Genomic DNA, 27463 nt, shown 5'->3' with positions numbered 1-27463 from the left:
TCCTTAGCCTGTTGTTTATAATAAAAATCAAGCGATCCATCTCTTCTGACAAGAGGAAGAGTTGCTCCAGGAAGCCCTGGACAGGTCAATTTCTATATAAAGGAACTATTACTTGACAGTTTCCTGGCCATAAATAGCTGTACAGCGAGGCTGGGGGTTTTATTTAGAAATAACAAATAAAGTAGGCCATAAGTAACTTCATGACCTTGCTCCCCCCTCATTTCCCACCCGTCTCTCCCCTTCAGTAGGGTCTATTCCTCATCTCCAGGTTCCTTGGGACTTACAGGACCCCCATTTCCCACTTCTGAGATGGTGCAGAAACATGCTGTTGCCAGCTTTTGAAGTGTGGTGTGGATTTTGCATCACTGAAGATTTTTTGCTACAGCTCAGCTCCAATAAATTGTTTTTTACCTCACCTTCATTAAAATAATTAAAAAGCAATTTGGTCTGCATGGCTGAAAGCTGGAAATCTTCCACTCAAAAACATCCCCAAAACTGGATTCAAACAATTACACCTCCAACAAACCCCTTATTTTTCAGTCCCTCAAGCCTTTTCTTTAAGTTTTGGACGACTAACTTCTGATTTTCTAATGCTCGCACTTGGCAACATCAAAACCAATCAGGAAATACAAAAGAAAAACCCAGCATTTTAGTATTCTTTTATTATTGGGAGGTTTTGACCATTTTTGTCATGTCCTTTGCCTAAAATAATAATAAAAACCTCTTTGTTTGGAGCTGGAAAGGGAAGAGCAGCGTGTTTATTTCATGTATGACTCATCAGCTCAGTGTTGATACGCGAAATGCTTCAGAAGCTAACACTCTATAGAGATGATTGTTTTTAATATAAAACAGTAAATGTTCAAAACAACCATTCTTTGTTTTTTTCTCTCTCTTTTCTTCCTGTTGTGGCCAATAAAACATAAGGCAGGCCACGTAGCTTACATTTTAATAAAATTAAGTTATTTGGTGCCATGTTATTACAGTCTTTTATTGGAAAGTGGAATAAATTGCACACAGTGGAGTCATAGGAGGGAGAAATCACTGCGAATAAACAGATTCTGGGATGCATTTATTTGCTGGTTTCATCTCAGAGGAGGAAGGCTTTCCCCAGGAAAACGGAGGCTCCGGCCTTGGGGAAGGATGAGTTTTTGGGGACCTGGTGCCACAGTGGGGCCATCCCAGCCCCATCCAGCTGGCCTTTCCCAAGGGCATCCTCCAAGAGAAACCTGTCCTGTGGCTGTGCTGGGTGCTCCTCAGTGCGGGGCGCTGGGGCAGCTCGTTCTCCTGCCCATCTCACGGCCACAAAGGTTGGTCCCGAGGCTCTCTGTGGGTGCAGGTGGTTCCTAGGCCAGCGCCAGGGCACACCAGGAGTCCTGCCGGAGGGGCACGCTCAGCCCGGGCTGCGGGGCCATGCTGCCCCCAGAGAAGCTGTAGTCCTCGGGCTCGAACTTGAACTCGCCGGGCAGCGCCTCGTCCGACTGGCTCTGTGCCTGCCCCGGGGGAACAGAGGGGTTAGGAGGGACGGCATCAGCCACCGGGCTGTGGTCATGGGGCACAGGAGGGCTGGGATGGGGTGGGAACAGGGTGGGTGTGGTATACATAGGCAGCCTCAACGAGGGGAGAGAATGATGTATCTGCCTCTGTTTTATCAGAAGGTTAAATATTATATTCTATTATTCAATATTATATTCTATTATTCTATATTATATTCTATTATTCTATATTCTATTCTATGATGTTATGTTATATTACATTATATTATGTAATATAATATAATAATATAATATTATTATATTATTATATTATTATGTTATATTATTATAATAGAATAATATAACATAATATGTTATATTGCATTATATTATTCTATATTCTATTCTATTATTCTATTATTCCATATTCTATTATTCTATTATTCTATTATTCTATTATTCTATTATTCTATTATTCTATATTCCATTTTATTCTATTATTCTATTATATAGTATCATATCATATCATGTTATTCTATACTCTATATTCTGTTATATTCTTCTCTATGATATTACACTATGTCATATTACATCTAAACTGAATCTGCCAAGCACTCCACTGCACACAACTGCACAGAACCTCGTGTGTGTCACCCGCCAGTCCCAACACACACACACACCTGGCCCTGAGAGGCCAAGGAAACAAAAGACCATCACTGTGGGTAAATAATCTCCATATTGCATTCTACTTTGGCACAAACATGGGCACAACAAATGATAAGAATAGTTTTTCCTTTCTCTGAGGTTCAAAGAATGTGAAACCCAGAAATATTCCTGGGAAGGATTGTGCCTTGCTTTTCTCTGTGAAGAGAAATGTGGCAACAGGTGGGTTATCCCTGATGCTAGAATTCCCTTCAGAGCAGTCCAGAGCTGGGCAGGATGGTCCCTGCAAGTAAAATGACCAAGCAAAGAGGAGGCATCCCAGGGCCCATCTGCAGTTATTCATTGATTAAATATGTCTATTTTTAGGTGTGTACATATTTTTTCAGAGCACAGCACAAACCATATTTCCTGGTTTCAAACAAAAACCCCACCCTACATGGTGTAACCAGTGCTGCACCAAGCCCTTGGGTGCTGGGGCTGAGCTTCCTCTCCATATACACATGTCCAGCTCAGGGAGAGATTAGATTCAGCATAAAGATAGTGCTGGGCACAAAATTTTTCATGTGTTGGTGGATTTAGAGCCTTTTCCTTCCTATATCAAGGTGAAATAGCAACCAGCCTGTAAGAAAAGCTTGGGACAGAAGTGAGGCCTCTGACAGGTGACAGCTCTGTGGCCACTGAGCACTTGAGGGCTGAAAGGTGCAGGTAACACATACCCAGGGAGCCTTTTCTTGGGAGCTACAGGGGATTCCACCCTGGGCTGATCTCATCAACTCAGCAGAGTTGTGCTTTCATGGCAGGAGGTGGGAATTAACCTCAGCTCTGCACAGAAGCCACAGCAGAGCTTGGGCACCGCAGTTCTCCACTGCAGGACGAAAGATCCCATGGGAAGCCAAGAGGCTGGAGACCTTTCTCATCCACAGCATCTTGGGAGCTCACGCTCCCTGCTTTCCTCTGCAGGCTGGTGGCCACTGGGCAATGAATGAATTGCTTCACCTCATCCAGGCCCCCAGGAGAGTGGCCGTGGAGGTGTGTGCATGTCCCACCCAGCAGGAGATGGCTCTGGGCCTGTCCCTTACCTGGGACACCGACACAATGGTTTGTCCAGGGTACTGTGAGGTTGTGCTGGGCTCTGACTTTAAAGTGACCGTGCTGTCTGAGGTGGTGATGGAAGAAGGGGAGTTCGTGGCCGAAGTCGTGGATCCTGGAAGACAATTGGAAGAGGGCAGTGAAGCAATGTAGGTGCAAATCTGCTTTAAAAAAAAAAATATTTTAACAGCGACCGTGACAACTCACAGCACAACTCTACTGTTTTCTTTCTAACACATTTGTGTCAGAAAACACTTCATATTAGGCTGATGCTGATGGAAGATGAGCAACCCTTTCACAATCTGGCAGTGTTTTGTTCCCTTTACTCAATTTACCTGAATCTGCTCACACATGAGCACTGCTCACTGGAGCCAGGTGCCCACAGCCCAGAGGAACCTCACAAGAATGTGACAGCACTGAGATTTCCCACTGAGCATCTTCCTATCACACAAGGTCTGTGCAGAAATACAGGCCCAACATCTAAAGCAATCACCAAGGAAAAATTCTCATTATTTTCTAATTATCATAATTGTGAAGTGAACTGAGCTCCAAGACCCCAGGATGGATCATAACAGCACTGTACCTGTTGAGGCTTTGCCTTTGGTAATGTTTTTTGGCTTCCTTTTCCTCGTCTGGATACTTTCCTTTTTCATGGCCAGAGGTCGTGGTACCTTGACATTCATAAAGTTTAGAATCATTAATATTGTATTTTATTCAGCTCCTTCCCACACATGTTGCTCTCCTATTTCTGTGCTGTAGCTCATGCAAAGCACCTAAAGTCCTTGTCCTTCACTAAGAGCTATTTTTCTCTGCATCAGGCCTTGGCTGGAAGATATATAAGGCTAACAGCTAAGGCTTTCCCACAAATTTTGTTTTTTCCTTTATTTCCTATTTTTCTTTTCCTGATTTATTAGTGACCTCTGCAACGAGGCCCTATTAAATTACACTGACAGACTGAGAGCCTACAGGGCTCAGAGGGAATGGGCATGGGGTAAAGAGGCTTCAAGCTTTATGCAGGGATGCAGTCTCCCCTTGGACTGGTGGACATGTCACCAACAGCTCCCATCCTCTGTGGGTAAATGTTATCAGCCAGCCTCCACGTGGGCTCCTCAGCCTCCTTCACACATTCTTAATTAGGACATGGAAAAGAAATAAGCTTCTTATCTCAGCCAGGGTTTGGGAGCTTCAGCCTCCAGCTACAGGAGCCTGGTAAGCTTTCATTTCATGGAATCCTAGGACGGTTTGGGTTGGAAGGGATCTTAAAGATCATGTAGTTCCAGCTCCTCTGCCACAGGCAGGGAAACCTTCCACTACCCCAGGCTGCTCCAAGGCCCATCCAGCCTGGCCTTGGACACTTCCAGGGATGGAGCATCCACATCTCTGGGCAAGCTGAGAGCATTCCAGCATGCCTCACCCTGGAGAACGCCCATGGACCGCGCTTAAACTGTCCAAGGAGATGGGGCTGTGGCACAGCTCTGCTGGGTCCAGTCTAGAGGCTGCTCCTTCCAGAGCTGATCCTAGCCCTGCTGGGCAGTGATCCCAGCCCCCAGAGGGTCCCTCCCGGGGTGGATGTGCTCCTCACCCCGTGGAGCTTCATGTACAAGCCGCAGGCGTTGCAGACGGGCTCGCCCTCGGCGTTCCTCCTCCACAGCGTGGTGTTGGTGGTGTGGCAGTTAGTGCAACAAAGGCCAGCACGTCTCGAGGAAGACTTCAAAGCAAGCAAACCAACACGTGAGTGCACACAAGGAGTGATGAACTGGGAAGTTTCCCTTCGTATCAAAATGGAATCTCCGAGCACACCATATTCCCAGAAAATGCGAAACGCGCAAGAGCCAAATTCAGATCAAAGAAATTACATTCAAATGAGATCACTCTAATTTGCAAGTGTTTGTTTGGTTTGGGTTTTTAAAATTTGTTTTTGTTTGGAGGTTGGTTTTTTCTTGTTTTTTGTGATTGATAAACCTAGAAAATATCCTTGCAACTCATTTCACAAACTTTCAACAAATCTGCTGGAAGTGATCAGGGCTCAGAGCACGGAGAACTTGCCTCCCGAACATCCACTCAGATGGAGAAAGAGATGGAAAATGCCAGCTGGGCTTTAAATGCATGAAGAAAACTCATGCTTTAAGTGAACTCTTCTGTTTTCCTGCACTCAGAGATACCACTAAGGTTAAAAACATCCCAATTAATCTCTGGGTATGACAACTGGAATCAGTTGGCTGAACTGAGCAGAACCAAACTGAACTGGTCCATGATGAGACCAGGGAGGTTATTCTTCAAGTCTCACAGATAATCTGTTCTCTTACAGGCTGCAGAAACACCCTGCAGATGTTAATTAACAACATATTTTGTGAGTGCAGTGATTTCTGGCTCTTAAACATTAATAATTCCAAATGGAGAAGGAAAATAGTCTGGCAGAAGCAGCAAACTAATTTCTGACAACTTCCCTCCAAAGCCAATGGAAAATTCACATCTCTCTTTATACAGACTAGTCAGCTCAATAGACATTTCATTGGAGAGTCTTTTAACACCAGGCATTGAAACTATTTTAATAAAAAACCTCACTAAGTGTAAGATACCTCTGTCATAAGTAATATCTCAGGCTCTCCACATTCAGGTGTCTAAATACGCTCTTCAGCCACCAGAAAAATAGTTTTGAATCTGCTCAAAGGCAGACAAAAGGTGATGGAGGCAATAAAGAACTCCCTGTTTGTTTATTTTTCTATTATTGCTTGATATTCTGACTGAGCAATATAACAAATAAGGTGGGAAGAGGAGGATTAAAAATGAAATGTTTTTACAAGGTTAGCAGTCAAATAGAGATCAGCTTTGAATTCCAAGAGGCACAAGTGACATGCCCTAGGTTTGATTCACTCGTTGCTCAGCAAAGAGGTCCCAGCAACTATTTGCAAATAATGGCACCACTTTGGGAATTATTCAGCTTGCAAGAAATAACCAGGCAAAAGTAATAATAATATACCAAAGGGTGAGCTGACAAGCCTGGCACAGTGGATGAGACAGCAATCTTTGTCCCTGACATGGTGTCACAGCAAGATCCTGGGGCAGCTACACAGTGCCCTGTGGAGCCTTTCAGCTGCCAGGGCTGTGCTGCTCTTCCCTGCAAGCAGCAGGGACCTCGGCTCCCACGGGAGCAGGGGAGGTGCTGAGCACCTGAAGGATGCAAGGATTCTCAAGTCCAACTCCTGCTGTGGGCACGGAGGGGAATTTGGAGCCACTCAGCCCTGGGATAAGTGCCTGCTGTAATCTGTCCTCGCCTGCAGATGGGGGAAGACCAGTGCAAAGCCCTTTGGAAAGTCTCAAATTTTGTGGGCCAGCACAGGTCCCTGTGCGGGAGTGACACCCTCTCCCTGTTTCACAGGATGCTTTGTCAGCGGCTTGCAGAGGAGGGGACAATGGGACCTGTGGCTCTGGCGGCCCAAGGGCAATGCCAGCCTCACCAGAGCTCTGCCCACCCTGCCAGCACTGCTCACAACCTGCTTGTGGCCTTCCTGCAGGGACAGTGACAATGCCTTCTATGCATCCTGCAGGCTGGCTCCTCCTCACACAGCCAGGGAGAGGAGAAACCATCCTACATCACCAATATTACAATTTAAACCTCAGAAATCCCATGAGAACCTGCCCCTCACCACAACCTGCCAGCTTAGCAAGAGACAGTCAAGGTTACCATTGCTCACTGAAGGACAGGCTACAATACATTAATGCTGGTTTCCCAGCAATTCTCTTGAAAGAAAATGCATTTCAGCCTGCCTCCACCCCACTGCCTTTGTACCATTCTGACCTTGTTAGGAAGTTGTTGATTTCAACATTGTGCTCAGTGTTTATTTATACAAATGCACCATACACTCAAACAAAAACTCTTCACAGACCTGGCTTGACAGCCAAGTGCTGCTGATAAGCTCAAGGAATGGTGAGTTGGTGCCTATTGAATTAACTGTGTGTGAGAGCTGCTTGGAGAGCCCAAAAAATTCAAAGCCAGCAGGGAAGGTCCTTTTGAGTGAGACCAAGCTGCCAGGAACTTTGCTTCACCTCCTTTTCAAATGTGGAAAAGAAACCACTGGGTTTCAGAGGGGAAAAAAAGGCAGTGAACCCTCTGAGTTAATCAATGCTTCTATGCCCCCATTTCCAACAGGTTTGAGGGGACCTGTGGTTTGCAGGAAAGTTAGAACAAAGTGTGCTGAGATATCTGGGCTCAACTCCTCAAAGTGGGGAACTCAGAGGCTCAGAGGCAAAGGCAGCAGCATCCTCTGAGATTCACAGCTCTGGGCAAGCCTGCACCTTGGAGGATGAAGGGAGCAGTAAGAACTGAGGGGCAGAAGAAACCCAAGGCACACACCATGAGATGGCCCTAGGATCCTGTTAGACTGCCCCAGGGCTGTGACAGGTCCCATCCCCACCTTCCCCGAGGTGTCACCAAGCCCACTGTGCATTGCAAACTGTAAAAAAGGACAGGCTGAAAAAATTCCTCCTGGGCTGAGGTGGAAAAAGCATTCTCTGAGCCAAGCTGGAAGAATTAAGCTCCAGGTTAGCCCTGCAGCTCTGGGTGGTGTGAGGCTGCTGAGCACAGGACAGATGCTGCTGAGCTGCATCTGCCCCCCATGCTCCACTGTGCAGAGCAGAACCCCTCCTAACAGGGGAATTGCAGCTGCCTTCAGCTTCACCAGCTGCTCCTGGTTTCAAAGGTGATCTGGATTTTCAGACTTGGTCTAAGATATCATCTTGTGAAACACACTAAAAAACCTTGGCTAGAAAAGATGCTGCCTAAAATAAAGTGCTGCCTCCATCCTCCTCTAACACAAACCCTTTCTGCTGAGAGCCTCAGCCTTTTAAATCCAGACACAGGCTGCAGCAGAGTGGCTGTCCCTGCTGTGTAGAGGATGTTGCCCTTATCTCAAAAAAAAAAAAAAAAAAAAAAAAAAAGGAAACAAAAAATGAAAATGAATTGGAAACTACACAACTGCTGCTCTCCCCCTCCCATGCAGGAGCAGGCTGAGCTGCAGGACATCATTCCCCCAGTGTTATCTGGGCTGTGTTGTGTCCTCTTCTGGGGGACTTTGCTTCATGAAAGCAGAAGTCAGAATAACTCCCAGAGCAGTGTCTACGTACAGAACAAAGGTCGTAACGTAAAGGATGAAAGCAACCTTTTTTTTCTCCTGTGTCTGTATTTCACTGCACTGAGAAAATGGATTTCACTGTTCCTACAGTCACTGCATTCACTGCTCTGCTCCCAGAGCTGGCACCCTCTTGCCCATCACCAGTAGATCCCTCTTATTCCAAAAGGGCAGAACTTGTTGCAACAAGACATTTCACGTTCTTGGGAAAACCCAAGGTTTCAAAATGTCAGAATGGAAAGTCAAAATTGCAGCCCCTTCTCTAATCCATAAACCAAAATCGCCTCAAGTATTTCAACCCTAGCAAAATGCTTCCCCGGACAAAAATCAGCTCTTTCATTTAAGCTTTATAATTTTGCATTTATTGCCAAAATAATAAAAAAGTTTGGAAGTGTTTTGGTAATTCCCAACTATATTTGCTCATCCCTGAGAAATGGTCTTAATTCTGCAAACAAGCGTTTTCCATCTGAAAACTTTGTTGAAATGTTGGTTAAAAAATGCCTGATGGGTGCTAGAGATGAGGCTCAGGCAGGCAATGCACGGCTGTGTCTCTTCACATGTGCTGAAATAAAGTACGGAATAGCAGCGAGATGTCTCCAATTCCCTCACGGAAAAGCTGCTCAAAAATCCCCTAGAAATTCATCCAGTGACACATTTGGATGCCAGTTTGAAATGCAGAGTTGGATTTGAACTGGTTTGCACCTCTCTGTATGCACGGGTCGTGTTTGCCCAGAAGAAATCAGCAATGTAACTCTGAGATTGCGGCACAGCGGCGACCGGGGGCTCAGATTTAATGTCACCACATTTAAGGAGACAGAAAGATTTTGGAGGGACAGGCAAATCCTGTTGGATAATGCTGAATGTTACACAAAAATGCCTTGATTTTAATGTGATTAACAAAACAGGGGTATTTTCCACGGAGCTACTATTCATTTCATTTTGCAAATCTAGAGCTACATTTCCGAGGGTCAGAATCAGAATGAAACATCTTGCTCAATCTCAACTTTTTCTTTATTCCTGACTGATTTTCATACACAGGAATTTGCCACTTTTGGGTTATTGCTAATAATTTGGTTTGCAATACCAAAAAATAGCTGCAGGAATACACCCCTAGTGAAAGCCCAAGGAGCTCCCAGCTGTTCCCCAGAACAGTTCCAGCAAACATCCTGTTTGTAATGACGGCGTCTGATGACAAGCTCTAAAACCAAAACTGTTACCACCAAATTTAAACATCCCGAAGCGACTCCACAAAAAAATAAAAAAGGATGTGCCTTTCCTCTCTCGCCATGGGATCCCAATTGGAGGAAGCCCAATATTACAGTGACAGAGGGAATGAATGCTTTCACCAGCAGGGAAACTGGGAACTGCCAAACCCCAAATTTTCCCCTTAGGCAGGAGGGTGAAGGCAGCAGGGAGCAGGGCCCCATCCTGCTCCCATTGTGAGCAGCCACAAACCCACTGGGGCAGCTCATAATAATAATAATAATAATAATAATAATAATAATAATAATAATAATAACGACAACAACAACAACAACAATAGAGTACAAAGCAAAACAACCAATGCAGAAATAGAGCTAGGGGAAGCCTGCAGAGTCCCGACCACAGAGTGATTGTTCCTGCTCAGCTCTGGTGCTCCCCTCCAGTCCCTTCAGCCCTGGCTCCACTGCCCACCATTTGAGCCAGGGCAGAAATCCCTCTGGCTTCACCCCATTCCCCCAACCGCAGCCGGTTCTGTGCTGCAACACGGGTGTCCTGGCATTTAATCTGTGCCAGGACAGGGGGTCAAACAGAGCCTAACACGAGTACAGAGACCCCAACAGCCACGGCGACAGCCCCCCAGCCTCTGCCTCCGGCCAGCCCCGGGCGGAGCAGGGGATCCCGACGGGGTCTCCCTCTCTTACCAGCCTCTTCTGCGGCTTGAGCGGCCGGTTGATGCCGTTCATTTTGTGGTAGAGCCCGCAGGCGTTGCACAGGTAGTGCCCGGTGCCGTCCTTCCTCCAGAGCGGGGTGGACATGGCTCCGCAGTTGACGCATTCGCGGCCGTCCCCGGGGAACTCCTCCAGGTACTCTGGAACGAACAGCGGCGGTGAGAGGTGCAGAGCCATCCCCAGAGCACGGGGCGTCCCCCCGGACCCAGCGGGAAAAGGTCTCCGATCCTCTGTGCCCCAATAGCACAGGAAATCCCTGTCCTCTGGAGGGGCTTTACCGCCACCCTAAAAGCGTGACCCAAACCCCTTTATTTCCTCCACATCTTAAACTTTTAATATTTGATTCAAAGACCGCCTATTCCCCCATCCCTTCCCTGAAAGACGCCAAAGGGGCTGAACAGGGCTGGGATCTCCCTGGGATGGGGAGGGTCATCAGCGGGACAGTGCGGTGTTATCTCGGGGTGCAAAAATAAATGGGAGACGGGGAAAAATGGGGCGATTTTCCTGATTTCCATCACGAAACACACCCAACCTCTGGCCGGGGGGGACGGCCCGGCCGGGGAAGGCTCTGAGCTGCCTCCGAGAGATGCCGGGCTGGCACCCGCGGGCATCTCAGGCTCCCCAGGAGAGCATCACCGGCTCTTCATCACTTTTTCGGAAAAAAAAAAAGTCCATGGAAGGAGCGGCAGAGCACCGTCCGCGGTCCATTCCTGCCCCGAGCGCGGCTCAGCCGCAAACGGGAAGCCCGGAGCGAAATCGGGACACCTCTCAATGGAGAGTCGGTCTTTTTGTTCCAACCGCTTTTTCCCCTTCTTTTTAAAAAAACCCTTATTCTTCTTGTTCTTTTCTTTAGGAGAAAAAAAATATATATTTTTTTTAAAATCTTCGATCAGATTAATAACGATGCAACGGAAAGAAAAAGGAAAAAGAGCAAAACTTTAAAAGGAGGGAAATGGAAAATAGAAATAACACGTAAAAAGAAAAGGTAAAAAAATATTGCAGTAATTCACTGAATTAAAAAAAAAAAAAAGAAGAAAAAAGAATACTTTAGGCTACTTGAGAGAGTTTACACTATCCAAGATTAAAAATAAACGGCAGAGAGGACGGCAGCCGCTATCCTGGATCCTAAAGCACCGAATTCAAAGTGCAGAAAAGATTTCTGAGGCATCACCTCCCTCAGCAGGACGATCTTTTCCCGCACAATGCCAAAGGATTTTCACAAAGGGAAACCCTGGAAAGCAAGCGCTGCCCAGCACCTCCGGCGAGGCAGGAAAAGCCGAGCCGGGGAGGGAGCTCGGCGGAGAGGGGGCTGCTCCCTGCTCTAACTTTGTTCTTGGGGTGAAGATAAGATAATTCGGTTCACCGCAGTAAAGATGATAACGCGGCTGAGATCTTGAAGTGGCTTTTAAAGGACTTCGCAAACCACAGCCGGAGGAGGCTGGTGGAGTGCCCCCGGGGTTATAAACCCCGCGCACCAAGGGTCCTGTTAAATCAAGCCCGAAACTTTATTTGCTCGGAGCTTGGTGTAAGGGGACTCTCGGCGTGGGTGCAAAGGAATTGAAGTTTATTGTTCAACGCCTGAGCGCCTTTCGGTGTCTCCCCAAAGGCCACAGAGCAATGCAGCTGCGGACCTGTTTGGGCGAAGGCAAATGAGGAGACCGAGAGTCTGTTCAAATATAAACTAATTTACCACAATAAATTACTTAAAAGGGAGGGAGCTATAAATCTGCCCCGCTAATTTAAACACAAGGGTAAGTATTGAAGCACAGGCACAAAGTCGATATTGTGGGAAGGAGATACCGCGGGGGTGCTGGTGGGGTGGGGAGGGAAAGGCTTGAACGGCCTCTACTTCTCTGTACTCCGGGGGAATTGCTCTGCTTTGAAACGCGGTCTTTGCCCCCTCCCTTATCCCACCTCTGTTCGGGGTTAGCCGCACATATCCCATTCCCGGACCATCTCCCCATCCCTGGATAAAATCATCCTCTCCTCTCCCGTCGGGGATGCCAGCGGGACAGCTCATCCCGGGGCCGGGCCACTGACACGGAGAAGGGATGGCACGGAGAATTGGGATGGGGTGTGAGATATGGGATGGGGTATGGGATCGGGATGGGGTATGGGATCGGGATGGGGTATGGGATCGGGATGGGGTATGGGATTAGGATTGGGATGGGGTATGGGATTGGGATTGGGATGGGGTATGGGATTGGGATGGGGGTGGCTCCCACCCAGCTCCCCGAGACGTCGCTGAAGGGCGGCGGCCACCTACCGAAAGTAGACCTGCGGCCGGGCAAGGCCGCCTGCCTGGTCTGCAGGCTGTGCAGCACGCTGCTCTCGAAGTGTCCGGCCGTCCAGGAAGGCGGTATCTCGGGGGTCACGTAGGCGGGGTAGGGGCTGGAGTAGGACCCGTTAACGGAGCGCACCAAGGCGTTGCCGTACTGCTCCCGGCCCCCGCCGCCCAGCAGCAGGGGCCCCTGGTAGGCGCCGTCGCGGCCCGAGGGGCTGCTGCCCGGCGGGCTGTGCGAGTACGAGAAGCCCGAGGGCGGGTGGGGGCTGCCCGCGTTGAAAGCCGCGGCCTCGCCGCCGCTCTGCCCCCAGCCCGGGGCGTTGCCCAGGTGGCTCTGGTGCGGCTCGCAGCCTTGCAGGTAGGGCAGCGTCTGCAGCACGGAGGGCACCCGCGTGGTGGGCACGTAGACGGGCGAGCCGGCCGACGAGTGGAGGAAGTTGCTGGAGTCGTGGGAATAAGCCGACTGGCCATGGTTGGGGGTGAGGGCCAGACCCTGATACATGTTCCGTCCTCGGCCGCGGCGGCTGCTCAGGGCCCGCGGGGCTCACTCAGAGGAACCTGGAGGGAGAACCGAGAGCAGCGCGCTGAGACCCCGCACACACCGGGACCCGACGGCCTTTCCCCCGCTGAAAACGCCTCTTCCCCGCCTCGAACAGGGGCTGAAATTTGTAAATTTTTCCCCCCTTTGTTTTGTTTTCCTTTAAACTTTCCTCTGAGGCCCGGCGAGGAATAATCTCCTTGGAACGGGCAGCGACCCCTCCGGCACCTTCACCCTCCCCGCCGCCCGCCTGGGCACCTCCAACGGGCCGGAAAAACACTCCAACAATTAAATTATTTTTCCCAATAGTATTTCCCTTCCCGTCCTTTTTTTTTTTCCCCCCAAACAGGGCCTGGAGCGCAGCTCGGGGCCTTGTTGGCGAGGACGCGGCCGGCTGCGGCCCCTGGGGTTCCCTGCGGGAGCGGGGTCCCGACGGATCTGGGCAGAGATCCAGGATCGGGAGCATCCCCGTTGTCCCCCAGCCACCAGCGCTGCCGCTTTCCTGTTAAAAAGCTCAATAACCCTCGGGCAGGCCTCTCCGTGCAGACGGAGGGCTGCAGCCGCCGAACCCCGCAAGAGCATCCCGCCCGCACAGGTACTCACATGGCAGCGTGCCGGGAGCGGAGCCGGGCATGGCCGTGGGGGCATGGAGCTGTGCTCAGACCATCCAGGGGAATCCCAGCAAAATAAAAGTAATAATAAAAAAATAAAATAAAATAAAAATACAATGAAGTTCACGGGGGAGGCAGGAGGAAAAAAACACCAAACCAGCGGGACCCCCTGGAAGACAGGGGCTGCCCTCCCCCGCTGTCCCCCCTGTCGCCTCCCCGTGTCCCGTGGGTGCGTCCCTGGCTGCGCCCGGCGGGGAAGTGGCGGCGGCGGCTCCGGCTCCGGCTCTTTACGGCGGCCCCGGTGCGGGCGGGCCCACGTGACGGCCGGCGGGGCAGCCCCGGTCCCGGCCGGGATTGGGCGCCTCCCGCCAGGGGGGGACGGGATAAGTCCCGGCGGCTCCGCTGCCGCGGGGGGGGACGCGCCCGCAGCCTCCCCCTGGCGCGGGGCCGGGCGGAGCGGGGGCAGCTGCGGCCCCCAGAGCGCCCGCACCGCCCCGGGCCCGCCGGCGGGGCTGGAGGTGTCCGCCCGCCCCCGGGGAGGGCTGGGGGGTGGCTCCCTGCTCTGCGGGCCCCGCTGCGTTTGTGGGGTTCGCTCCCACACCCCGTCTGGAGGTGATGCCCCCCCGGCCCCGGGCCGCCAGGAGATGCTGGGGAACGCACCGAAAACTTCCCGGCGGGGATCTGCTAGCCGAGGATGAGAGCGGGGTGTTTTCTGCTCCGAGCGAGCCCTGCGGTTCTGTTTCGACATAAACCCCATCCTTACGGGGAAGGGGCGGCTCAGCCTGCCCCTGGCCCGCCCTGGCTTTCTCCAGCGGCCCACGGGCCCGCCGAGGATGCGGCGATGCTCGCAGCCCGCCCGTTCCGGCCGTGCCTTTGCCACGTTCGGAGCGCAGCTCCGGCCCCTCACCGTCCCGTCGGGGCTGCCCCGCTTCCCGGGGCTCCGCTGTTCCCCGGGGGAAGCAGCCGGGAGAAGGCTTCTCCTCCCTGCAGCACCCCGGCCGGCTCGCTCTGGTTTGGCGACGGGGACAAAAAAACCCAAAACCTCTCCCAGTTGTTCCCCGTCGGCGCGAGCCGGGAAGGGACTTCAGAGGGGAAGGAGCTCTTAGTCCCAGCAGCCCTCTTACCCCGGGTAATTCAGCCGATTTAACTCTCCTCCGGTACCGGCCAGCGAGGAAATAATTCCATCGTTACCGGGATTTGTTCCCCGGAATTATTGCGCTTTTGCACAAAGCCGCCTTGCCTCTATCTCCTCCCCAGAGAAACGGGGAAAAACCCTCGGCGAATCTCGCCCGCCGCTCTCTCCATCCCCGGGCAGACAGAATTTTGTCTCCCGCAGGCCTCGACCGACCGGATCGGGCCCCGCTGGGCCCCGGGAGCGCTCCGGTAACGCGGCCGGCGCTGCCCGCCCGTGCGGTCCCGGCGCCCGGGGGAGCCCGTCCAGCCTCGCCTCCGCAGGGAGCAGCGCTGCGGGAAGGGTGGGAAATTTCAGCTCCAAAATAAACTGGTGCAGGAATGCCAGCTATTTCCCTCGGAATAATGCAACGCAACTTGGCTGGAGATGTATTTATTTGCTCGCGAAAGCGGCCGCTTACGGCTCGCAGGGTATCCCTGTGCCCGCAGAGCGAAAGGAGAAAACAAAACCAAAACAACTAACTCCCCCCAAACAAACAAAGAAAAAACAAAACAGAATTTTAAAGAGGAGAAAAATAAGGAGAGAAAAAAGAATATTTTAAAAAAGTCAGAAAAATAAAAATTTTTAAATGTGAAAAAGCTATAGAAAAAGAAAATAAAAAACCCGGGAAGCCCCAGCCCCGCGGCCGCACGGATAAAACCGTACCTACAGAAAACCAGCCCCAAACCCTTCGTTGCTGTGGCTGAGCCACCGCTGGAGCTTTCTTCGTTTCGTTTCGCGTGGGTTTCCAGTTTTCACAATTTCAAGACGTTACTTAGCTGTAATTTATTATATGTAATTTTTTAAAAACACGTACGAACTGCCCTCTCCGATCACTTCTTGCGTTCAAATCAATGTGAAAACGTTGAAATAAACGAGGCGCTGCTAAATCCGGAGGGATGCACCCGGCGGGGAAACCACCGTGCGCGAAAAGCTGCCCGCGGACCTGTGGCGTGTCTGTGGCCACATCCATCCAGCTGTTGGGGTTTTCTGTTTAATATTTTTATTTTTTTTAACTAGTTTTTCAAGGCATTTACTCCTCGGGTGGTGTCGGGGCTGCCGAGGCCGCGGCGAGGGGCGGCGGGTCCAAGGAGCGGCTCCTCCCGCAGCAGCGCCCGCGGGCGCGGAGCGGCTCCGGGCAGGTGCTGCGACACCGAGGGTTCCAGCAGCACATCCCGGTCCCCCGGGGCTGTGTTGGTGTCACCCACGCGTGAGGACTGCGTGTGGGAGGCGCCGTGGGTTGGGGTGTTTGTAGGATTTTGGGTAAAGGGGGCACGCAGGGGGCTCGGGGGTCCTTCTCTGTGAGGAAGGCCCCGCTGGGCGAAGTGAAGTGGGAGGGAAGGTGCCAGCGTGGCAGCGGTGCCAGCGGCGATGTCCTGTCCACAGCCCTCGCACTCGGGGAAGTCACACCGGGGTTGGGGACACGGGGCCCCCGGGGCTCTCCCGGTGCTCGCTGCCCCACCGAGGGCACCCCGGCGTGGCGGCTGTCAAGTTCATAGAGAGGATAAGATACAAAAATCATAACTCAGCACGGGTGAGGGTGATGCCCGGCATCCCCGACCCCGCTCCGCCATCCCCGGTGCGCGGTGGGACAGCGGGAAGGCCTCTCCGGAGAGGCACCCTGGAGGTGCCTCCGGAGCTCTGAGCCCTTACCGGGCCCACGGTCCGTCTGACGGGCTGAGTCCGACCCCGCTCCGCTCGTCCCGGGGCATTCGACCACTTATTTTGAAGGGCTGGGAAAAAGCCCAACCTATTCCTAAAGGCTCCCTATGCCCCCTCACCGCCCCGTCCAGGCACAGCTTGACTCCGGCTGAGTTCCAGAGGGGCCGGTGCGGCTCGACACGGCCCCGAGGGAGCCCTGACCCCTCCAGGTGAGGCTCCCCCGGGCCGGGACAGACTGCCCGGCGCCCCGGCCCCTCGGCCCTAATCCTGCTCCGGCTGATTTGTGAGTCCTGCGCGGGCCGGACGCGTGGGAGCGTCCTGCGCCCTCCCGGAGGGGGCTTTTAGCTCCCCCTTCCCCCACGGAAAAGCCAAGGGGGGAAAAAAAAGAAAAGACAAGTGGAGAGAGAAGGGCAAAAACGTTCCCGCTCCTGCTGCACCGGGCAGGGCAGCAAGGCTCACCCCGAGCGGGGAAACTTCAGTTGCCTTTCCCCTCAGTGCACTGGGAGGCGACAATTAATGATGTCCCCTTTCCTTCCTCTGCTTCCTCCGGGCTGCAGCAGCATCCTTCCCCGGGGCTCAGAGGTGTTTCACAGCCCCTGCCCTCGGGGATGCCGGGCAGGGTGAGCTCCGAGCTCCGAACCGAGCCGAGGTGGTGCCCGCACGGGGCTCTGCCCTGGATCTCCTGCCCGGCCGGCACCGGGCCCCTCCGATCCCCCCTCCCGAGCCACCCCGTGAAAAGGGAAACCCATCACATATCTCGGCCCTTCAGCCCCGATGGATGGCATGGGGCTGCTCCCGGCTCTGCTCCCAGCTCACAGTGAAGGACAAACTGCTCGAGGGCACAGGGATCATTCCCCTGCCCGTGAATGAGGGAGATGGACAGGAGGGGACCAACAGGGCCTGCATCTCCTGCATCCCCTGGTCTCCATTGCTGACACATTCCCAAGTCCACATTCCCAGGTGTGTATCCTTCCATCCAACCCCCAGCCCCTTCCTGCCCACTCTCCAAGGGATGGGCTGGTCCCTGACCAGGGACCAAGCTCAGGTACCTCCTGCACTCGAGGCCAGGCTGATTCCAAAGGCAGGGCTGTGATGGACACAGCCGGGGCTGGGGGAGATCCTGTCCAATGAGAGGCTGTGGGCAAGGACTGAGCTGCCCCAGACGAGGTTTGTGCCTGGAAGAGTGAGGGGATGCCAGAGAGCTGTGTCTCAAAAGGGTTAAATAAACAGCAGGGTCTGCCAAAAATATTTATCTCCTGTTATATGCATGTGGCTGTGGCTCTCAGCAAGGGGGGCTGTGATAGAGATGGGGGAAAGTATTTGATTTTTTCCCCCTCTTGCTCTGAGATACCGTTTTCCTCCTTAGCCCACAAGATTTCACCAGCATGGAAAATAAAAGGTGTCCTGCAGAGATTGTTGTTTGCTGTCCCCTACAGATCCCTTATACTGGGATGCTTCAGTCTCAGCCATGCCTCCAGCCAAAAATGGCTACACAAATCAGCCCTTTTCCTTCAATACCTAAAGGGTACAAAATACCAACTGCAACGTGTGCCCCCTCAGATGGGTAATTTGGCATGTGCCTCCTAAAAGTGACCTTTGCTTGTGGGATTTGGACCAGAATTGTTTAAAATTAATTTTCCTTCCAGGCGGATTTAACAGAAGCTCCAAGTTGCAGAGCAGTCAGGAAATCCTCAGGGTGACATGGCAGGCCCAGTGAGCACAGAAATACCCTGTCAGGGACAGACCACATCATTTTTATGCAGATGGCCAAACTGGTCTCCACGTTTGCTGTATGCAGGTGACTCTGAGGGCTCTAACTTTGCCCTAAGCCCAAAGTGCAAGGACTTCCAGCCCCAGGAGGACACACAGACCTAGGAGAGCTCAGCATCTTGCAAGGGGTGAGGGTCTGGCCCCAGCTGGGAGGTTCTCCAGGAGTTGTGGCACGGGCAGGAGCAGCGAGTGACTCAGGACCCACGCTGGGGACGCCCTGGGTAAACCTTGGTGGGGTTGAGGGCACGGAGAGGCACCAGCCAGGCAAGGAGAGGCAAAAACCTTCTGTACTCTGTAATGGAAACTATTTCCCTGTACAAACTGCTGCCTGGTGGGCTGATGCTGGGCATGCCAGCCCAGTCCTGGCAGAAGTCTGATATCAAACCACTTCCAGAGCCTGCCCAGCCATGCAGGGTTTTCACCGTGCTCCTGCTGCCATTATGGGCAATAAATGGGGGAAGAAAAAAAAAAAAAAAAAGGGGGCTATTTTGGTATATTAACCTCTTTGTGGCCAGGTGAAAGGTTAAATTCACATGATTCATTGGCGGCTGAGAGACAGCACTTTGTTGCTAGGATTTTGGGGAATGCGGAGGGCTCCAGAGAAGGAGTCTCGCTAATCTTTAAGGGAGGGAGCCAGGCTCCTGTCTGACGGCTGCAGGCCCAGCAGCTCTGTGTTTCATTTCAGACTGTCACTCTCCTATCTCTCAGCTCACTCCCAGCTCCAGCTTGCTGCCAGATCTTGGGAACTGTTAACTCAGACAAATTTATAGATGGAAAAAGAACAGTTAGCCATTGTTCCTGGGGTGGGGGGAGGGAGGAAAGCGAAGAGCTTCGGCCACCAAAGTCATGATGTAACCTGGTTGTTGCTTGGTTGGGAGAAACGTGCAAAGGATCTTCCTCTTCCCATGCCAGGGAAGGAAATTGGGACCATTCTGTTACTGCTAAATGTTGGGAGGTGATGATGTTGGTGCCCAAGTCGTTTGGAGATATTTGTACAGTGTTTCCATAAAGTGGAATATCCCAGCTGGACATCTCTGGGGTATGAGCTCATTTTCTTCATCTCAAGTCTAGTGATACTGGGTGTTTTTCCTTAAAGCTTTGGGCTCTGGAGTAATGAGCTCTAATATCAACAGCAGTGTTCTCATAAACAGAGCCCCTCACTATGGGGGATGTTGGGAGGAAACTGGAAATGGGAACATGTCAAGGATTAAATAAGAAAAATCCGTCTGGCAAATAGGGAGACCCTCAGATTCATTATTCCTTAGAAGTGCAATGACTTTGAGGAATCATTGCTGATTTCATCCACCTTGGAGAAAAGTGGGAGACTGAGCAGTTGTGTGACTGGTGCTGTGGCCCTGATCTCCTGCTGGATACACTCCCAACCAGCCTTCAGGGTGTAAAGACTTTGAATTTTCAATACAACATTAAACCCCATACCTTGAAAATGAGACAGCACTCACTCACCTCAAGGTTTGCTTTATTGATTTTAGATGGTCTGTGGCTCCTGAACACGGGTCTCTTTTGGAGGTTTGCCTTCCCAAAGTTCCCAAAGAACACAGGTACAGATTTTGGTTGTGTTTACTCCCTACACAAATGTCCCTGCAGCAAGGGGCACCTGTGTTACCTTCCTCGTGGTTTGTGTATGGAAATGGTTTGTGTCTGGAATCATTCCTGGTTCTTTGAGCATTTTTGCTTGGAGGGAAGGATTGTGAAGGGTCTGGAGGGTGCCAGCTGCAGGTGAGTCTACCTGGCCACTTCTACTTGTAGTTCAGGACAGAAGTCCCTGCATCACTGTGGGATAAATCAGTTGTGTTTTTTATAGCTGCATTGAATCCACTTTTTAAATCCTTTCATGTGTGTACAGAGTAGAAGGAAGCAAGACATTTTTGATTTAAAATATAAATAGTGAGAAGTTATGCACTTAGTAAATCCAACCACTTGAGAATCTGGCTACATAGAAGGTGGTTTCTTCTTCCAAGGTCTGAAGGTTTGCAGAAGTCTGTTGTTTTAATCAGGAGACTGCATGGATTTGATTCTGCATGCCCAGAATACGGCATGGTCCCAAAACATGACTCTCCTTCATTTTACTTACTGGAGTTTTATTTAAATCTGCACTAACAGGGACAGAATTTCACATCTTATAAAATTTCTGCCCTAAATAACCTATGCTATTAATGCTTGCTTTCTGCTCTATTTGGTATCTGTAACTAGAAGCACTTTTTTTTTCCCATTTCAGGCTTGGTATGAAGTTCCTGACTCAAAAGCCCAGCATTACACAGATGTGTATTTCTAAACACAGGTCTGAATGAGCCTCTGGTGGAAGTCTTCCACTGGAGTTGATACAGTTGCCCTAGAGATGAATTTAGGATACTATCTGCATTATGGGCTACTTCTCATTTTACATCTCTCTCCTCGTGTGTTTTATGGGTCTAAAACCAATTTTCACGAGGGAGAAATGGCACTGGGACTTCTCACAAGCAAGGTACTGAAAGGATGTGAGAAATGAATGGTGCAGCCTTCTCTACCTATTAGAACTAAATTCAGTGCTCCCTGCATTGCTTTGCTGTGCTGCATTTGAATATCCCATGCCCAGTATTCTTCCTGCCCTCACTCACTGCAGGCTGTGCTGTCCCCTCACAGCTTCTCTGCCTCATCTGACCTGCCTTGGTTTGGGTCAGCAAATCTCTTCTGCCTCATGGAGCTTCCCTTCCCACTCCTCTCTGACTCTTTGGTTGCATCCCTGACCTCACCCAGGTTCATTTTTCACCTTCTCAACAACCTCTCAACCTCACCAGCCGCATTTTTCACCTGCTTTGGCATGAAAACACGGCTCCAATGAGTTGGAGAGGGAGAGGTGGAGAGCAGCTGGTTTGGCCAGAGTGGGAAGCAAAGCACCTCTTTGTCTCTCCGGGCTGCCCAAGAGATGCAGTGGCTTCCATGGTTGAAAGCTCTGGAGCTGGAGAGCAAGAGATGAAAGCTTTTTATTGCTTTTGCAAGTAGAAAGTCAAGCCAGAACCTGGGCTTTGCACCATGAGGGTTTAATCCCAGATCACAGCTGGTCCTCCCCAGCTGCTTTCTCCCAGCACATGGGAGCCCACCAGTGCTGTGAGCAGGGAGAACACAGCAAAAGGCCACTCACAATCTCCTGATGGCTCTTGAGATTTCACAGGAACAGCCTGAGCAAAGCCATGTGTTACAAGAAACCTCTGGAATGATTTTAAGAGAGCAGAGATATGCAGAAGCAGAAGTCCTGGCAAGCTTTCATTCTGTTCCCCATGGAAGGGAATAAAATCATGAGCATGTATATCCCATCTGACTGTACCCAGGCCAATCTCTAGGTAGAGTTTAACCATTGTCCAGCTCTTCCAAACCTTCAGCCTCACATCTGGTCAGCTGGTCCCTTCCTGCAGCCAAAAACTGGGGCTCTTCCTTTCATTGGCCAATCTGCATACAATTGGTGCTGTGGGTTGAAATGGAGGTCACCATTGAAACCCTGGGTTTCCAAGAGTTGTTTGACCAAACAGAACTTACAGACCAGGACAGTTATTGACAGAGCTGACAAAAGAGATGCTCCAATGATTTACAGTCCAGGTGTGTTGTCAGAGCAATATATTTACCTGGGATCCCAAGAGCTGTTAAAATTTAATCCCTGGAGGCCTTCTCTGCAGCCCCTTGAAGGGTCACACCTCCAGGACCATTTGAAGTCACCATGCAAACAGCCAAAACTTTAGGAATTTCCAGGGGAAATAAGAGGAGATACAGTGATTTAAAATGGTTTTAATGGGTATAAAATTGGAGAGGTGAGCTGATATAGGATGCCCTTTCCCTTAACCCAAATGTACAATTCTCCACAATAAAACTCTTTGAATATATACACATTAGTCAGGATTATCTCTGAATGTCTAGCAGGCTAAGAGTATGGATCCTGGAGATGTCAGCAGGAGGATTCATTAGAGGAGATGGCAAGTGCCTGGAAATGGGGAATGTATTCTCTTATAAACACAGCCTGCACTGGGGCTGACCTTAAGAATGAACAGAATTGCCTGGAGAGATGGAGAAGGCAGGGAAGGAAAACAAAGTTCATGCACAGTTGTCTCAATTTATTTTTTTTTGCAACAAAACTACCTTATTGAGGTTTCTGTAACTTCTCTTTGTGTTCCAAATTAGGAGAACTCTCACCATCAAAGCTGAGATAACTGAAAAGGCAGTGTCAAATCAGCCCAAGTTTATTTTTTCCTGGTGAGACAGATTTTGCAGGGTTTGGGGGTACATGATGTGACTTCTGGAGAGATTCTCCCTCTGCTGATGTGATGGAGCTTCCACAAGGTCAAAGCACTCCACACTTACCCCACACACCAGATAATTTGTTATTGACTCTCAACTCTTACTTTCCATTTCAGTTCCTGGATATCAGAGTTCCTGTATTTCAGTGAGTTCTTGTACTCAAAGTAAAAGATGCTGAATTCAAAGCTGCTTGGGCTGGTTTCCCCTTTATTGCTGCCTCTCCTTGCTCCCTCATTTGCCTACTGAGCAAAATGAGAGGAGCTAGCACAGAGTATGAAAGGAACTCAGCATTGACTCCTAGCTCATATCTATTAGCTGTAAATTACTTTAACATGAGTGACATCACACTTGACTCTCGGTAAAACAGTGTGAAGTTAGTGGGTAATAAAACAGCTTGACACTAATGATGGGTTCTGTGTGATAAATTACTGTCAGTGATCAGATAAGGGTTCTTGAGACTAACCTTGAACTAAATCTATTTTGTTGCTACATCTTGTGTGCAGTGTTCCCCTTCTCACTGCGGGGATTAAGGGCTCAGAGCCCGATCCTGTGCTGTGCTGAAGGGGCAGCTTGTGTGCAGGAGCATTTCCAGAAGCTGCTTCCAAGCATCAGGCTGCTCCCACGAGTGGAGCAGGGAGGGTTTGGCCTCAACCTTGGGAGCAGCATCCAGCTCCATGGGCCTCATGGTCACTGACATGCTGGAACAGCTTCCAACAGTGACTTCAGTATTCAAATCTCTGCTATTTTTAATAATAATAATAAAAAAAGCAAAACAAAAACAACTACAACAAAAAAGCATTACACAACTAAGGGGTGGATCCCGAAAGTTTCATTTTTTGGGAGTTTCACGTGATGGATTTCATGATGGAATATTTTTGACCTATTCATTAGGTCTGACCTGCAAACCATGGATGTGGATGACCTCAGTGAGAAAGGAGAATGCTCAGCAGCTGGCTGGATCAGGTCCTCATTCAAAGAACTTGTTTTACTTGCAAAACTTTGGGACAAAGCTTTATACCCAAGAACTGGGAGCTGGCCAAAGTCAATGTAAAGCATGGGATTTTGAATATATTTTTGCATGTATTTTCTTTGGACTCTAACCAGGGTGCTGCTTAGAAAAGGCTTCCCAAATTGTTTTACATTGTTATTGTTATTTGAGGCTCTGTTTTCATTTATCATTCAGGTAAGATGCCTGGGAGATGTTTTTTTATACTACTTCTTGTGTAAACCACTGTATTAAAACATTTACCATTGTTCATTTCCATGAATAATCACTGTTGTCCTGGCCTGTTTATTGCCTGGAATAACCATGGAATACTTGTGTGTTAGAAATGGCTGCAACAAAGAGAAGTTTTCACTGTGTACATCCAGATTCCTCGTTCATCTGTGATTAGGACAGAGCTCATATTAAGATGCAGTGGTTTTAATGCAAGTTGTGATTAATTTTGGAGAGCAGAGTCCCTGAGAAGGTGGCTCCAGTGCAGAAGGGAGGAGTGTGGGGAGAATGGCTGGACCTGTCTGGCTGTTCCAAGGCTCTGCTCAAGCAGGGACACACAGCAGGGGCACAGATACCTGCTCCTGCTCTCAGCTCCGTGCTAAAACACAGATCCACTTTTTTATTGGTGCTTCCAACCCAGCAGTCAAGTGGTGAAGAGCCCTGAGACACCATTTCAGTCAAATTATTAATTAATCCCTGTGTCAATCTATGGGCAATGGTTGGTTCTGCACAGAGGGTGATCTCAAGGATGGAGGTGAGGGCTGGGGTCTCTCTGTGCCCCTGATCCCTGCTCTATTGTCTATAATAGAGCAAAATCTATTTTGTTCCCTGCACTTCTCCCACTGAATCCCATTTTTCTCAGAATTTTCTTGGCTGTTCAGTTCCATTTGAAAGGAGTGGGCCTTTTCCTGCATGATTCAATGCAAAAATAATTTCTCTTGGCTTTTTGTTTGTTTGTTCATTTGTGTTCCTTCCTATCCTGTATCTTGATTCCCTCTGGAAAAAGGAAAAAAAAAGGTAAGAAAAGAGAAGGAAAGTAACACTTCTGCTTGGAACAAAAGGGAGGAGCCTGTGTGGGAGATGTCAGATGGAGGAGAAAATCCCTGGACTTTTTCCAGAAACCTCCATCCACTTGAGTAGTGGATACAATCAGTTTATCAAAACACCCTCTGGTGCATTGCTGTGAGGGAGTGGAGATGTCCCTTCACCAGGAGAGGTTTTTAAATGGTTTATACAGCAGAGGTGAGGTTCTCATCTCTATCACAGCCCCTGTATGCAAAGCAGGAAGGTGCAAGGGGAGACAGGGAGCAGCTGGCAGAGCCTGACGTGCCCCAGTGGGGCTGGGAGGAGATTTGGGTGTGGTGGCTCTGGTGGCACTGGGCACACTGGCACTGCCACTGTCTGCTGACCCTCTGTGCAGATGCAGCCCTGCTCCCTCCTGCTGTGCCTCATGGAAATGCCCCCTCCAAACCCACCCATGCCCGAGCCCTCACGGTCCCTCCTTGTTGTATTGCACTAAGGAATTTCTTTAGTTGTGGTTTTGCACTGGGTGATTTGAAATTTGCACTGAGTAGTCCTCATATTGCACGAATTGTTGTTCCCTTCTCCCATCACAGGGTCTCTCTTTCATCCACCCCTCTGCCTTATACCCCGTGGTGATCTGGATCTTAGCCCTCCTCTCCCTGCTCTTCTCTGTGCTTCCCAGCCAGCTGCTGGCCCCAGGGGAGAAGCCCAGAGCTCTCTGGTCTCTGGTAATTTGCTCCCATCACACTGAGGAGCACCTGCAGCCCATGCTCCTGGCACTCAGGGCTGAGCCAGGCTCCTGCAGCGAGGCTTTGGGGGCACAAGGGACAGGAAACCCTCACTGGGGGCTGCTCTGCTCCCCAGACTGCCCTGTGGGCTGGGGGGAGGCATGCCAGCAGCATTTGGGCAAGATCTGCAGGTGCAGCCAGAGCTGAGGAATTCCTCCTTTCTTCCCTTCCACCCTTTGATTTACTGAGCACGAGTGGGGGCACAGATTTCACATCCCTGCTTCTGACAGAGCAGCCCATGAATGTGTCACACACATGCTCACAAACGTGGCTGGGCTTGAATGCTTTTGTCTTCAACGTTTTCCATTTTTTTTCCCCTTTTCTTTCCCTTCCCTTCCCTCCCTTCCCAGACATAACTTAGCCCAACCAACCGGAGACCCTGTGACTATCATGATGTAGGAAAGAAACAATCCCTGGATGGAGCAGCAGGCTCCAAGCAGCTTTTCCAGCAGATGCACGAGCAGGAAATGCAGCCTCATGTCCAATTTCTCATACCTTATCCATGACTGCTGCACTCACAGAACACATGCAGCCCAGCAATACGTGGTGCAGGATGGTTTTGGTGTGATCCCTTCCCCTTCTGCTCCAAACCTGGCACTTTTTCTGGGAGGGAAGAGGGCTCTGGAGAGGTGCTGATTTGGCTGAGGTGGGAAATTCCCCTGGGCTTAGGTAAAGCAGCCCAGGCACTGGGAATGGAGCCGTGCCCACGTTTGCTTTGCTAATTAAGCTTAGCTTGGGCTCAGAGGGACTTGTTTTGGAGGGGTAAGTGAGATGAGATGGAGCAGAGCCCAAATGCTCTCTCTGCTCTGTGGAGCTGCCTCTGGGGCTTAGGGAGGTATTTGTCTTATCCTTTTGGACCTGGATCCGGCCTCTCCTCCCCCAGCAGCACCCTGAGTCCATCAAGCAGTGAAAACACTGGATGGATGTCACAACTTCCCAAGGCACAGGCAGCACCTCCTGCCCCAGACAGCCCGAGCTCTCCCCAGCCAGCCTTATCCTAAAGACAGAGCAAGGAGCAGAGGCCAGAGTTGCACAGCAGCAATGCACTCCAGTATCCCTGGATTTGTGCAAGGAAAATGTTTTCTGTCCCCGCCTGCTGCATGACAGCAGCTTCAGGTCAGGTACCCAAACTGCATCCTGCACAAGCTGCTCCCCTGCTTTGCAAGAGGAGCTTTTCAAAGAGCAGTAAAAAATATTTTGGTTTGTTTGGGACCCTAATGTGGTCTGGACAGAGCAACATGAGGTAGCACTCTAAGAAACAAACTGGGACCAGTTTCCATGCTGGGATCTTGGTGTAAAACACCCTTTAGTGTTGACTCTGTGTTTCCCTGACCTCTCCAACACCCAGCTTCAGCAAAAATCTTTTTATCATCTAATATTTTTTTTCCTTATTATACTGTGCCATAGAAAAAAAAGGATTGAGTGACTAGTCTAATCCAAATGAAATTCCTCTGGCAACAAGAGCAGGAGAGCAAGGTCTGTGCCCTGAAACACAGCACTGTGCAAGGCTGCAGTAATAAAATCACTGAGAACTGTGGGAAAGATGAGTTCAAAGTTTTAGAGAAATCCCACCTGGGTGTGTTTGTGTGGAGCACCTATTTATGCATGTCAGCACCACTTGCACAAGGAAAAATTAGCAAATCTCAGCCCTGACCACTGTTTTAAAACCTTATTTCTGCAGTTTAACCCACACAGTAAAGGTTTTTTTCTGAGTAGAGTTCACTGGTGCTTTAAAAAGGTGCCCACAAATTTAATAACGATCATGACAAAGTTTCTACATTCTTGCCTAGATTCCAGGGCTTTCCTCTAAGCTGGCTGGCCATACTGTAAAAGTTGGTCATAAATATCTGTCTTTGGTATAATAAAAGCAATGTTTATATTCTTGACAGAATGCATTTGTGAACTTACAGTCATTAGAGATGTAAACTGAAGGCAAGAAGATAACCTCTCTCCCAAATGTTCTATTTATTTCTGTAAAGTAATTTGTATGATTTATCTTATAGACTAAGGTTTATGGTTCACTTTGAACTCCAGGTTCTTAACTCAGCAAT

At 50.1% G+C, this 27463-nt stretch overlaps 1 protein-coding gene across 1 annotated transcript; it reads right to left on the bottom strand.

The window, feature by feature from the left end:
* Positions 1–1330: 1330 nt before the first annotated feature.
* GATA5 (GATA binding protein 5) lies at positions 1331–15084 on the bottom strand. The gene is made up of 8 exons (XM_071446612.1): positions 14842–15084; positions 13710–13758; positions 12525–13126; positions 10258–10422; positions 4807–4932; positions 3808–3895; positions 3250–3339; positions 1331–1525 (listed from the first exon to the last, which is right to left on the bottom strand). The coding sequence occupies exons 3-8, from the start codon at positions 13068–13070 to the stop codon at positions 1344–1346; spliced, it is 1197 nt and encodes a 398-aa protein (XP_071302713.1). The 5' UTR covers positions 13071–13126; positions 13710–13758; positions 14842–15084; the 3' UTR covers positions 1331–1343.
* Between the last annotated feature and the right edge of the window lie 12379 nt (positions 15085–27463).

Source organism: Agelaius tricolor, unplaced genomic scaffold, assembly GCF_023055355.1.
Source record: "Agelaius tricolor isolate 1412-34295 unplaced genomic scaffold, bAgeTri1.0.p SCAF_23, whole genome shotgun sequence".
NCBI classification, from domain to species: Eukaryota; Metazoa; Chordata; class Aves; order Passeriformes; family Icteridae; genus Agelaius; species Agelaius tricolor.
This window is presented reverse-complemented; position numbering and strand designations above follow the sequence as displayed.

Coding starts and splice junctions, on each gene's coding strand:
- GATA5 (XM_071446612.1), bottom strand. CDS start 13,070: ATGTATCAGGGTCTGGCCCTCACCCCCAACCATGGCCAGTCGGCTTAT. Junction 4,933..10,257: donor TCAAGCCGCAGAAGAGGCTG/GTAAGAGAGGGA, acceptor CTTGCTTTGAAG/TCTTCCTCGAGACGTGCTGG. Junction 3,896..4,806: donor TGTACATGAAGCTCCACGGG/GTGAGGAGCACA, acceptor ATGAATGTCAAG/GTACCACGACCTCTGGCCAT.